The sequence below is a fragment of the Lampetra planeri genome, chromosome 41 (assembly GCF_965212315.1).
Source record: "Lampetra planeri chromosome 41, kcLamPlan1.2.h2, whole genome shotgun sequence".
Taxonomy (NCBI): domain Eukaryota; kingdom Metazoa; phylum Chordata; class Hyperoartia; order Petromyzontiformes; family Petromyzontidae; genus Lampetra; species Lampetra planeri.
Genome location: NC_136147.1, coordinates 1,761,688 through 1,775,288, shown reverse-complemented (window position 1 = coordinate 1,775,288; position 13,601 = coordinate 1,761,688). Strand labels below are relative to the sequence as shown.

Below are 13,601 nucleotides of genomic sequence, written 5' to 3'. Positions count from 1 at the left end.
AACAAGCCAACATGCCGTAAGAAATAGTTTGCATTTTGTAGTGCAGAACACTTGCATAACGTACCGCAGTCTCTCTCATTGCCAGAAGGGACACTGAGGCACATTGAGAAGGGGTGGAATAATGACGTAAACGTGTCCGATAGTCAAATCAGACCTAAATACAACATCTATGACCTATATACAACATTTTGGGTGTTGCAAAAAAAAAAGTTTTTATGGATTAGAAAATGTGACGTCAGAAGAAGTGATATTACTTCTGTGGCACCACTTCCGCACTTTTCCTGGAAAAAGTTCCATCGTTGCCCGAAAAAAATAATATACGCTTAAATTATTTAAATATGATACCTACATTTAAATAATAGTTTTACTGATGGAACTATTTCGATTTAAAGCGTTCGTGACTGCAGGGATTCATCTTGGTTCTTTCGGTAAAGTCACGTAGAAGGGCAGTAATAAAATAATAAAAATAAAACATAATAAAATAATTCTCACGACGTTTCGGCCACAATGCAAGCAGTGTTTCATTCTTCACCTGAAGACGGCTGCTTGCGTTGTAGCCGAAACGTCGTGAGAATTATTTTATTATGTTTTATTTTCATTATTTTATTACTTCCCTTCTACGTGACTTTACCGAAAGAACCAAGATGATGGAACTATGTTACAAATTAAAATCCAATGGTCAATATTTCAAATGATAAACATCATTCAATTTAGTGGACAAACAATTAAAGTTATTCAAATGTAATATGGAAACAAATACAATACAAAATTAAACTGGGCCTAAAATCGTGGAAATACCATATCTTATAAAGAAAAATGCGAAACTAATCTGAGTATCTCGGTATATTTCAGCAATAGCTCTTAATGCCTTTGCCAAAAGCTTTGCACTGTGATAAAGTATTGATCTTTATTTCGGGCGAGCAATCAATTCTGAAGTCATTTATCGTTGCTGTTTCAGCGTTAACTAATAGCAAACGAGTGGCAAATCTATACTCGCGAACAAAGATCGAGGCAGTGAGTGTACTGGCAAGCACACGTTAATCTCAGCACAAATAGCAACAATAAACATGACGGGCATTACGGTTTGTATTGCCTGGTGGTCAGTGTGCTCACCACTTCACTCCTCTGGCTGCCGTACCATTATTAGTAGGGGTGCCACGGTTGCGAAATGTTAACTACCTCGCGTGGTATACAGGAGGTCGTGGGTTCAACCCCGACCCTGGACGCCTGCACATTTGGAGTTTGCATGTTCTCCCCGCGGTGGATTCACTCTTCAACACACCGGTGGGCTAAAGTAGTGAACTATTTGTCTTTTGTCAATGTGACACTTTTTTGCTGATTGGCCGTGTCGGGTGGTGGAGGGTTACGACACATTTATAAATAACGCGATCTAACCCAACACCGTTTATTATGAATAAGGAGTTTTTATTTGCATGGCAAATGTAATATTCTGTTTTGGTTTTTCTCTCCGTCTCTGTGAATCTGTGCGTCCCGAATGGGCATCAACGTCCTGCGTGCGAGGACATTCAATTGAAATGTAACGGGCTGCTGGCGGAAGCGATTGACATTCTATTTCCATTGAGTGCGTCAAGAACCTCGAGAATAATCCCCCCCGCCAATGCTGCTAACCACTTACTGGCTAGCCGCATTGGCTTTACACCTCCGAGTCAAATCATTGTGTCGCCACCACAGGGAATGGGAGCGCAGCGTTGGAATTTCAATAATGAGTGCAACATGACCTGCTAACGCTGCTGTGGCCTTCGCGACCCTCTTAAAGTGCGTGATATTAACAAGTATCCCAGCATGCAACTGTGACAATATCGAAAATGAAATGCTGCCTAACCACATAGGTCACCAGCAGAGGGATTCCAACCACCCCATGCATCACCGTCATTAGCCACAATCAATCCACTGCTGGATAAAGGCCTTCCCGTCAAATCCGCTGCTATCCCTCGCAATAATACACCTAGTATCTGCCCACGAGCTGATTTCATCACTCCATCTCCTTTCAGATTCGTTCCATCCCTTCGCTTCTGCTCCATCATTACTCTTAACCATCGACCATTTTTTCTGGCACGTCCTGGCAAAGCCCACTTATTTTTACGTCATTAACCTTCGTATTTTTCGATTTAAAGCTTTCGTGACTGCAGGGATTCATCTTCTTTGTTCTTTCGGTAAAGTCACGTAGAAAGAAATTCATGAAATAATAAAAATAAAACATAATAAAATAATTCTCACGACGTTTCGGCCACAACGCAAGTAGCCGTCTCCAGGTGAAGAACAGGTCTGTCGAGGAGACAGAATCTGTCTCCTTGAGAATTATTTTTTTATGTTTTATTTTTATTATTTTATTAACCTTCGTATGTTCTCTAATCCATCGTCACCAGAACAGGGATACCACCTGGATATGACAATCATTTGTTTAATGAGAAAAAATGACTCGTCACTAAATCTCTTCAGAGTCTTTGGTCATTTTCTTTCACAGATAATTGTTGCATTTGGAAGGAACCTAGAGGGCAGCGTCTTCATATTTGGATGCATTTAGACAATTCTATGAGTTCCAATTCTTATTTTATCATATTATGCCGAATTTGGAAGAGTAGGCCAAATACCTTCTCTTAGGGGTGTGGGGGGCTCTGTACAGCTCTGTTTAGCGGAAGACCTGCCACCAGCAGTGGTCTATGTAAGCCGCTGCAGGGTTGCACCTTTGGTTTTACCAATTTACTCGGCTGACCGTTATGAAAAGGGCAATTCACAATTGGCAATGTTTGGCCTGGGGACACCGCGAATTGCAACGCGCACTCACAACTCTCCAATTTTGAGTCGACTAGCATCTCCGTTTTAACCGTTGGCTTTCCAAGCCCAACAATGATTTGACTCACGATAGATTTTGTTGGGGCGAGGCTACGTAACGATCTGACCGAGCCAATTAAACTGCAACACACGCGTGCAAGCGTTCAAACGCGCCAATCGCGTCGTCGTCGTTGCAGCTCGCCGCAGGGCAATCCTCACGGGCAAATGCACCGATGGGACGCGAGGCTTCGCTCGAAACCCTGCGACTTCGCTTTCAACCGCGTCGGGCGCTCGCCGGGAACCGGGCACCGTACGCCCACTTGATCATGAGAGGCGCCCACTTACGATGCGCAGAAGCGTCAGGTTGTCGCGCAGAGCTCCGACGAAGCCCAGGAACGACACGGGGAAGGAGATGCAGCCGGCGACGATGAGGATGATGGACGGCGACAGGAAGCTCCCGTCGAGCGTGCGGTAACGCTGCCGCTCCGCCTCGGAGTACGCGCCCAGCAGCAGCAGCGTGATGCCCAGCAGCTGTCAGACACGCGCCCGCAAACCGATTAATGTTTTTACTATTGCACCTCCTGAACGCTGCATATTCATAATTTGTCTTTCTTCCTTGTACGGCCGACGTTGATGGATAAGCACGACAACTATGATTTTTACATTGACGTGGTTGAGCCACGTGGTTGCGTCAGGAGTAGCGGAGCGTATCGCCATGACGATGCCCCTCCGTGTTTGTGAATCGGGCACCGAGTCCATGGTCTGTTCTGGGTGACACAGTTGTACATATCACAACTTGTGCATCAAGTAACCGCATGTGCTGTCATAGTTTGTGCGGATGCGGTTTAGGGTTGCCCATGCGGGTAGAGGCAGTACATTATTGTTATTATTCTCACGAAACCTTAGCAACATGCTGACTGCGGACTTTCCTGAACGGGATATTTTTTGGGTTTAAATCTCCCCGCAAAAGAACATTAGAACACGCACGCGCTAGCCAAAGCGATGAAATATGGTCAAACTCTTTGACAACACGGTGTGGGGGAGGTGCAGACAACACGGCCATCATCCAGCAGTGGATTCACTAAGGGCTGGGTTTTTTTTCAAGATTGCTTTTACATAATTGATGCATCACAGGTTCGCCGATTACTTCCTCTCATCTATTCCATTGATCTCATCTTCGCCATTACATTCGTACGTACCATTCTTAAATCCATTCTTAAATCTCTGTAAAGCGCCTCGGTCAAGGCGCTATATAAATTACGTTTCGACAAGAAGATAAGATAAGAAATGATAAGTAATCTATCAAGGGTCTGTTGGCAAAAATGCACAGAAGCGATCTGGCGGGTTTCCAGTGTAGGACTATGTAGGCATTGTGGTTGCGCAGGGCATAGCTCTCCTTTGCGTGTCTAGGTTGTTCGGCACGATGTCCGACAATTCTCACCACATATTGGTACAATTGAAATATAATGCAGTGTTTCTTCTCGAACAGTGGTGGAGAGAATAGGGAGAGATGAGATCATAGAGGTATGGCGTAGGGGAAAGGTGGATATGAAAGGTGATGCCGAACGATGTCCGGCAGAGGACAAAAAAAGCTGCCAGCAAGTGAAGCAAAATATCAGGCATCAAACTTTTTCAGGAACTGAATTCTGATGCAGTTTCTGGAGAAGCTCCGAACACGTGGAGCGACACCAAAATGCCGAGCGAGTAAACTCCGGGTTTCATCAGCAGAGCTTGGTCCAGGGTTTACCTGCTTAGAAACGAACGCAGCTAGATGATATTGGCCTTGAAAGCCAAAAGGCCGAATGACTAAAAAATATTTTATTTACATGTGCAGAGAGAGAGAGCACACGATGGGACTTTGCATCATTGATGTGGATGACTAGGTCCGACTGGGACATGGCTTCTGTTTTATATTTATCCTTTTCAGTCTATATTTTGAAGAGTTGAATATTGTTTCATTTTTTAATCACGCAAAAAAAGTATTTTCGAGTCAAAGAATTAGACGGTTCATGCCGTCACAAACTATTATAACGACATTTTTTTTATATTGACAGCTCAAGAATAATAGTATGAACATTGTTGAAGTTAACTTTTAACCTCTGTTAAGTCCGCAAAGTTTTCAAAAAGTTAAAATTGTTGTTCTGTTGCAAAAAAGCACAAAAAGACACACATGCACAAAAATAACGAACAAAAAGAACCACATCAAACACCTGCCCTCACTGGTGGAATAGTAAAACATACATCACAGTTGTTGCTGCTCATTCCGCAGGGTTTCAGCCATAGTGAGTTTATCTGCCACAGGCTATAATGTGACGAACGAGGCAGAGCCTATTGGCCCCGTGGTGGTGTCTTTTAAACTCTAGTGGCAGCCCTACAGCGGCAATTAAACTCACTACGGGAATGGCACAGGCTCCAAAAGCCTTGCAGGTCCTGCGACCCTGTGATCTGTTGATGCAATAAAATACGCTTCCTCCTTTCCGGCAAAAGAACTCCGTGGGCTGAATTCAATTCCCAGCCGGGGCTAGCATGCAGTCGTGGTCGATTCACATCTCAATTGGTCCTGGTTGGATCCTCATTTCATTGACCTGCGCAGGGCGGTGAAGTTAATGGTCCAACGGCCACCCACAATCGACACAGCGCGCGCGTTGTAAACTGTGATTAATTATTCATTTAACGAAGGGCATAGACAGGAAAGGTTAGAATAACCTTATTGAAGAATCATATATGAGGCAAGTCTATCTCAATGCAAATGAAGTGTGAAAAAAAAAATATATACAGCTGCCAATTAAAACAATCCTTTCTCCAAACAGACAAGTGTCGAGTGGATTGACTGGGATCCCTTAATGGGATCCCGACGGTAAGAGCTAATTTCATGGATAGAAAAAACGACTCCTTTTTATTTGAAAGGTAATTTTCCGTGCTAATATTTGCTCAACAAAACAGCGCTGTTGACAGGTACATTAAATGCGATCAGCCTCCAGCCGGGGCACTTTGTATGCATGCATTTAAATTATAATGGGATATGCCAAGTCCTGAGAAAGGCTCGTGTGTATGCACACATTTAAATTGACTGCTTATGACACTGGGACACTGGCCAACCAACTACCTTGTGGCTTTAACATTATCGTCTCTGAACTCCACTCGCAGATTGTAATCCAGTAGGCGTTTTTTATTTGATCTGATGCTTGGTCCCATCGGAAATTTCACGGTGCAGCAGCTGATTAAGGGATTTTACACGGGACTTCCCATAAAATCCTTCACGTTGCCTTTTTTCTGTTCTTCTCTGAGACTGTTTGCCGCACGACTGTCAAATGAGAATATTTGTAATTCTCAGTGGGAGTTTAGTGACTTAACGGTCCGTTTTAATACTCTGCTGAACGAAGACCTCCCCCCCCCCCCACGCCATACTGGCATCGGGGTTGCTTGACTATACTTCACCACGCTGGTTGGTGCGGGTTGGTGAAGGAGGAGGCCCAAGACAAGTTTAGATATCACTCGCCACGAGTGTTTGCCACGACTGGGAATCGAAGCCGAATTGGTAGGTTTCAGGCACGGTTCGTACACTAGGGGCGTTGGTGCGCTGCCCCACTAAGCAGCTGGAGACGAAAAATATATATTTTTAATAAAAAAGACTTTCCTATACTGTAAATAGTTTTGTTGTGTCTAAATAGTTTTTAAAAAAGAAATATGATTCTTTCAATGTGAATTGCCCCAGGAAGATAACATTTTAAGTAAAATTTCGATTTAAAGCTTTCGTGACTGCAGGTTCTTTCGGTAAAGTCACGTAGAAGGGAAATAATGAAATAATAAAAATAAAACATAATAAAATAAAATTTTCACGACATTTCGGCCACAACGCAAGCAGCCGTCCTCAGGTGAAGAACAGGGATGTCGGAAAGACAGCGTTCGGACGCTTATTGTTTTATTTTTATTATTGTATTATTTCCCTTCTACGTGACTTTACCGAAAGGACCAAGAAGAACATTTTAAGTTGTTCATATTAGAAACCGCTACAACGCCACAGTCTGATTCGTGCCTAGGGAAGGTCTCGGGGCGGCTGTGAAGGCGTCCCAGTGAGAGATTTCCCTCCACTCACTGCCACGGGAGAGATTCGCCTTCACTCACTGCGATGAGCAGCTTCTAGCATTGTGGCCACGCCGCTTGAGACCCATTCAGGGTGGCGAAAGAGTCGCCCGTGGCTGTAATGAGACGGCGGTGTGACAACGCGCGGTGGCACTGTGCAAATATACAGCAGGTCACAGAGGCGACACGCTCGAGGATGTTGGCAGTGTCGAAGGGATTGTGTAGTGTGAGTGCCATGGGGACATCATTTGAGTGTTTTGTTGTTTTGTTTCGTATTGTTTATAAATGCCTACCGTTGGTAGATAAGACAGTTCTTTCACGGGGAGGCCAATCACATGACGAGGTGTTTCTTCATTAGAACACAATTCGACATTTAAACGATGAAGGGCATATTCCACCTTCGATCGTGATAAACTAAGCTATAAACTATTTATTTTTTATTTTACCAAGCAAGGCTCACTGAGCCGTACAGCTCTTTTTCAGAAGTGACCTGGTCACAAATGATAGCCCAACGAAGTGGCTTATCATGTGGGCATATAGAGCATCCACATAGTCGAGACGCATGTTTCTAAACATGGAGGGAAAAACTGGAGGCCCCGGATAAAAAATCCACGTGACCACGGGGAGAGAGAGACACAAACTCCATAAAAACAGGCGTCAGGATGAGGATTGAAGCCATGCGCTCCTGCATACCAGGAGAGGGAGTCAACATCTCCCCACAAAAACAACACAAAATCTAATTAAATGGTGCATTTGCCTACATGTGAATTTTGTCCTGGCGAGATGGGGGAGGTGGTGTTATTTATTATATCCTTTAAAAAAAAAGAATAAATGTAAAACCTAGGGAGCATGAAATGAAATTTAATCAGGCGAATGACAGTCCCTTTAGAAATGCACAATAAACACAACTGCAGAACATAAAGACTGAAATAAAATGAGGGAAATACAAAAAAAGTAAATATATAAACACACTAAGACCTTTATCTGCAGTGAGTAATTTTTTTATAACACTTGTAAAAATTGACAAAGTGCCATATTCTGCCTCAGAGTAAAAAAAAACACGTGAAAAGACATTACTTCTAACAGAGTGTGGGAACATAAATCCACAACGTTTCTTTATTTCGCTCACAAAGAAAAGAAAAGCAGAAGGTGCAGCCATAAACTTGTGTTGTTATGCAGCGGCCAGCGGTGTTTGGCTAACGAAATGAAAAATGGTGACAAAAAGATAACTTTTACACCACGCAGGCAACAAATAAAAACACGCGTTTGCAATCTCCGTGGGAAGTTCGACTCGCGTCCGTCAGATTTTGCCGGCGAGAATAATGCCGTCCTTGTTTTTTTTCTTCCAGAATTGACTGCCAACCGCGGAAAAAATTATTCAGGCCATCTCAAGCGGCGACTGGGACTTGGGCCAACGCCACTGGATCTCTGCGCTGCAGAAGATAACGAAGCTCAAAGCCAAGGTCTCCACCGGAGATTACGATGTGAAATATTTGGTCTCAACCCAGTTACCAATTACCATCCACAGACAAGTCAAATAAGTTATCTTTACATAAGCTGATGAGCTTCGTAGAAAACTACAGCCTGCTCTCGTCAGCACTTTTATTTATTTGATCATTTTGATCCCGGTTCGCCTGCAATAGCTGCTCTATTTGAACGTACCCTGCTGCTGCTGCTGCTACTGTCATTCTTAGTTTTGTTCTTCCAATTGATATTTCAAATTCTTTGGCAAATTTAAAAAGTTCAGCCACACCTGTAAAAATCCCGACAATGAGGGCTGAGAATAAGGACCCGCGCGCAAGTTGAATGCCAATTTGGTTTCTGCCCATATTTATCTTGACACCTGCAATTTCCAACTTATTTGCTGAATTTCTTCGGTAATTTCCCGTAATTCAATTTCACGAATTGTTACAATGACGACATATCTCCAATCCGATTTTCGGAAGACTTCAGCAGCCACTGGTGCAATTTACAATGCCCACACTTTCCAACAGCTCTTTCCCTCGCGTTGAGCCAACTCCTTTCTCAAAGACACACCGGCGATCACAGCCTTCCTTCCTGTCCATGATAACGCTCAATAAGTTTGCAATGGATACTTCTCACAGTCGCAAAGCAATTGTTCAAACCGGATGCAACTGATGAATCAGTTTATCACCCCCCTACAACTACAAAACCAGAGGTGAATCTCACGGCCTGCCTGGACTGCAGCCAGCACACATTCAAGCAACAGATCAAGAGATCCTGGTGAAAGACAGTTGAGAGTTTGCTTGCTTAAGCAAGTGTAGCTTGATAACATTTGATCTGGAAAGCCAACAGACAAATGGACAACAACAAATATTACATTTTGATTTAAAGCTTTCGTGACTGCAGGGATTCATATTCTTGGTTCTTTCGGTAAAGTCATGTAGAAGGGAAATAATAAAATAATATTAATATTAAACAATACAAATTCTCACGACGTTTCGACTGCATCATCAGGTGTGAAATCCACAGAAATAATTTTTTTTATTTTCTTTCTGTGGATTTCACACCTGATGATGATTGCTTGTGTTGCAGTCGAAACGTCGTGAGAATTTGTATTGTTTTATATCAATATTATTTTATTATTTCCCTTCTACGTGACTTTACCGAAAGAACCAAGAATAGCAACAAATATTATTTCGTAAGTAGAACCACTCAATGAAGTTCTGTTCATATCTGATGTTAGGTCATGAAGGGGTTTTCATTTAACGTTTCATAGAAGACATGTCTACTCAATAACCTCCAGAAGCTGTGGTGGACTGTCACGATGTTATGCTCAGTCGACAGAAGGAGTTCCAGATTGATGTGTCCTTGCCTCATATCGTCACGTCGATCCACCGCTGGAGTCGTGGGGCGTTATCATTTGACCATACTTCACCACGCAAGTCAGGGCCGATTGGTGAAGGCTGGTGATGAATAGACATGAGACCAGAGAAGTACAGTATAACAATTCATGTTACTGCACTGCCCTCTGCTGCCCACATTTGTAGCCCCGAGGCGGCCTGTAAACACCCGGCACTTTCCTGGATCAAATCCGCTTTTGGCTTTCGCAAGTCAGCCGTGTGATTTGATACGATGAGTGAGAATTAAAATATAAGTGCTCTCTCAAGAAATTATCTGTATGGAGAATGAGTGCAATTACTACGGCAATTTAAATGCTACGAAGGTGGTTTCAAACGATGTGGAGCATCATCGTTTGGAAGGGCAGGTTATTACATTTCTATGCAAAAGACTTCTTTCTAAATGACAAGGATCGGCAATGAAATGGTAATGCCCCTTTGTGATAACAGATATTCAAGGCCCCCGTGCGTATTTGGGAATGGATCTCGTTTGACTGCGTAGGTTCAAACCCAAGCTTAATGTCGTCTCGGGCCATCGTCGCTGACTACGGATGCAACATCGCAGTACAATTAGTCAGAAATAGGCGGCCAAAATTACAAATCCCAGACAAATTGCACGTCGATGCATTTTCCGGTTGAACTGCGTGTTGTTCATCATGCCGTCCGACGTTTCGCTCCACGTGTTTCTTCAGAAGCTTCTTCAGGAACTAAATTGTGAGTCAAGAATTGGAATTAGTTTGCTTCCTGAAGAAGCCCCCAGCAAGCGAATCGAAACGTCGGACATCACGTTGGAAAAATCCCGCCTGTACGACCATTATAACTAATTGGAGAGCTACACTGCACAACGGTCAAAAAAACTTTGCAGGAGCATAGCCTAATTGTTACATGAGAGTTCAGGCTGCAGGAGAATAAACTTAATTCATTAACTCATCAGCTGATCGTCACCTTATATCATGGGACGTTCACAAGGAAGCATCGCAGAAACATTACTCAACGGCTCCTCACGCAATTATCTGGCTCGACCGCCTCAATATCGCCAATGCTCGACACCAACATGAGCCATACGGAGGAGGGATGAAGAAGAAGGGGATGAAGACGAAAACATTCAGGACGGTGACACCGCCACCAACCACTCCTGAGGTCACTTCTGTAGAACTCTCGTGCCCGACACTTGGAGAGTCTTGACTTCTCAATTGTGCCTCATTATCCAACGCGACCATCTTCATCGTCACCACCACCACTGTCAGCCGTGATGAAAGCAAGAAGGTGTCCCTGGCCTCATCTCTCTTGGCCCCACAATGTGCCCTCCCGTAAACGAAAGTGCGGCCGGAAACTCGGGTCCTCGGTGAATCGTTACAATGTGATCCCACATAAACCAACAACGCCCGCTTTGAAAGCATTGCCCGTTGCATGCTAAGTTAAGCGTTAGTCCTACGCGTAAACAACGGTTTCATCGTCATGATCATCATTAGCCGTGGTCGATGCGCCTTCTCCTGGGGCACTGCCTTGTTAAGGCAGAAAACCTTGAGTGCCTTCCCTTCACAAACCAGCAGCGACCAGCATGGTGAAGTATAGTCAATCGCCCCCCCCCCCCAACCCCAACCTTGACCGATGCACCTAAAAAAAGACGTGTTTTTAATTAAACATTCTACATTAAAATTGGAGCTTTGATAGATATTCTCAAACGCCATATGCAACAAAAAAAACTCATTACCATTTCAGATTTATTTGAATTGAATGATGTCTGGCCGTGACGACTCATACATCACTGGCAGGGCTCTCTCATGAGCCACACAATGGATTAAAAGTCACACCGAGCCAATATTCTGATTGGGGCCCGATGCTGAAAGGTCAGTAATGTCAAGGGGTCACAAGCAGCCAAATGCTTCAAAGGCAACGACTCAATTGTGTGCCTCCTTCCTCAACCAGTCACGCATTCAACTTAACCGGTGAAATTCCACATTCTAGCGGCAAGGCCAAATCATGAATAGCACAATCATCGGCCATGGTCAATCTGCTGCTGGATGAAGGCCTCCACCCCCACCCCACCCCAAGCCACCGCCACTCTCGCAGTCCCACAATGTATTGATCCACTTGGCACCTGCACACAAGACGTTTTAAACCATCGGTGGACGTCCTCACAAAACACGTTCCATTCCTCGGCTGCCACTCCGTAACTATCCCTCATCGTGGGCCATCATCCCTTCGTACAGTTCGAACTTTGTCTTTCGCCTTGTGTGCGTTTCCATTAACGCACGCCACGTTCTTCTATCAATCTCTCAATGTAACTGCAAGCAAGCACCCCCTTCTCTCTCTCTCTCAATGCTTCTCCTTTGCGCAATCCTGGCACCGGCACTAATGTACATGAAGCGAGTCCTTGATTGCAATATTCTAACGCTTGGTAAGCAGAGGGTCTTCAGTTATAATTCTAAATGTAACTATTTTAATTTTACCAGGTAAGGCTAAGGCCCAGTGAGCTATATAGGTATTTTTCAGAAGCGACCTGGCCACAAATGATAGCTCAACAACGTGGGTTATCGCGTGGAAATTTACAGCAGCCAAATACTCTAAGCACGTGTTGATTCTAAATGTGGAGGGAAAAACCGGAGAACCCAGAGAAAAATCCACGCGACCACGGAGAGAACATGCAAACTCCAAATATACAGGCGTGAGGGTTGGGATTGAACCCACGACCTCTTGCATACCATGCGAGGTAGTTAACTTCACAGCGTCAACCGCGAAGGCTGCATACGGCTAACAACGTAAGCTTCATGTAGCAGCAAGAGCTATCATTAGAACTTTCTAGAATTAAAATAAAAAAATTATTTGGTTGAAAAATCAGTTTCTTCAACACGTCCTTAGCTTGCTTGAAAAACAAAACTCATGGTATTCATCACCGCCAGTGCCTTAAGAAATAGCATAATGTATCAGTTATTCTTGTATCTAGCAATATGTTCAGGAGCTAAATAGCAATTGGTTGGGAGACACATAGCCCAGACCCATAGCCATCTCGAGGTGGCCCCGTGTTTTCGTGATACCATAAACAACAACTAACAACCATCACCGAAGCCAATTGGACGTTGTTAATTCGTACGTAGACTTTTCTTGTAAGGGTAGAAAGAAGGCAGCCGGACTGACTGACAAATCGATGAAGAATCACGGCCAACAACGCGCGGTGCCCACAAAACAATGTGGACTGGCGTGCAGTTTTGCATGAGACGTGGGGCAGTGTTCCCTTCAGCAAACGCTGGATGGAGGCAAAAAAAAGACCCCGTCAAAAACATGCACATAACCGTAAAGATTGCGCAGCCCTGTGATTACTCGACTTGCTCTAGCAACTGCTGGCGAGTGACCCTCCAGAGGGCATTGATGTTTTTTTTTATGTCAAAGCGATTGAGCATCGAGATGATCAGTGCTCACTCATCTCCTGCCTGCTGTCATGAGCCAGTCGGTAGAAATTCAACATTCCTATGGCGGGAGGTGATGATATCCTTCGGATAACCACTGTTGACTTCCCAAACACGGTGATACTCATTTTATCAACCCCTTTAAGAGCGGTGATGGGCTGAGCCAACCCCGAAAGCAGGATTTGAACCCGCAACCTTTGCGATTGCGAGCCGCTCGCTCCGCCGCCAGGAGCAACCGGCCTTGGGGGTTATTATGAATTGGGGTGCATTGTGGGAAGACAACGGGTGACGATGAATGCGGCTTTGCGAGCCACATCTCTCTCGCCGCTCTATCTTGTGTGCAGCACGTGAATGGGACCGGGAGATTGAAAAACATGTTTTCCTGAAATCATCTCAATTTCCTTCCCTCTGCTCTGAAGAAGGGCCCTTGACAGAAGGCGCAGGCTAATTGTTTTTC

The 13,601-nt window shown here is 44.3% G+C and overlaps 1 protein-coding gene across 1 annotated transcript in view; it reads right to left on the bottom strand.

The window, feature by feature from the left end:
• Window positions 1–13,601, bottom strand: part of LOC144732057 (tetraspanin-15-like) — a 249,423-nt gene that overhangs the window by 203,972 nt on the left and 31,850 nt on the right. Inside the window, exon 2 of the mRNA XM_078613289.1 lies at window positions 3,139–3,324. Within this exon, the coding sequence (XP_078469415.1) occupies window positions 3,139–3,324 (186 nt within the window). The remainder of the gene's footprint in view (window positions 1–3,138; window positions 3,325–13,601) is intronic.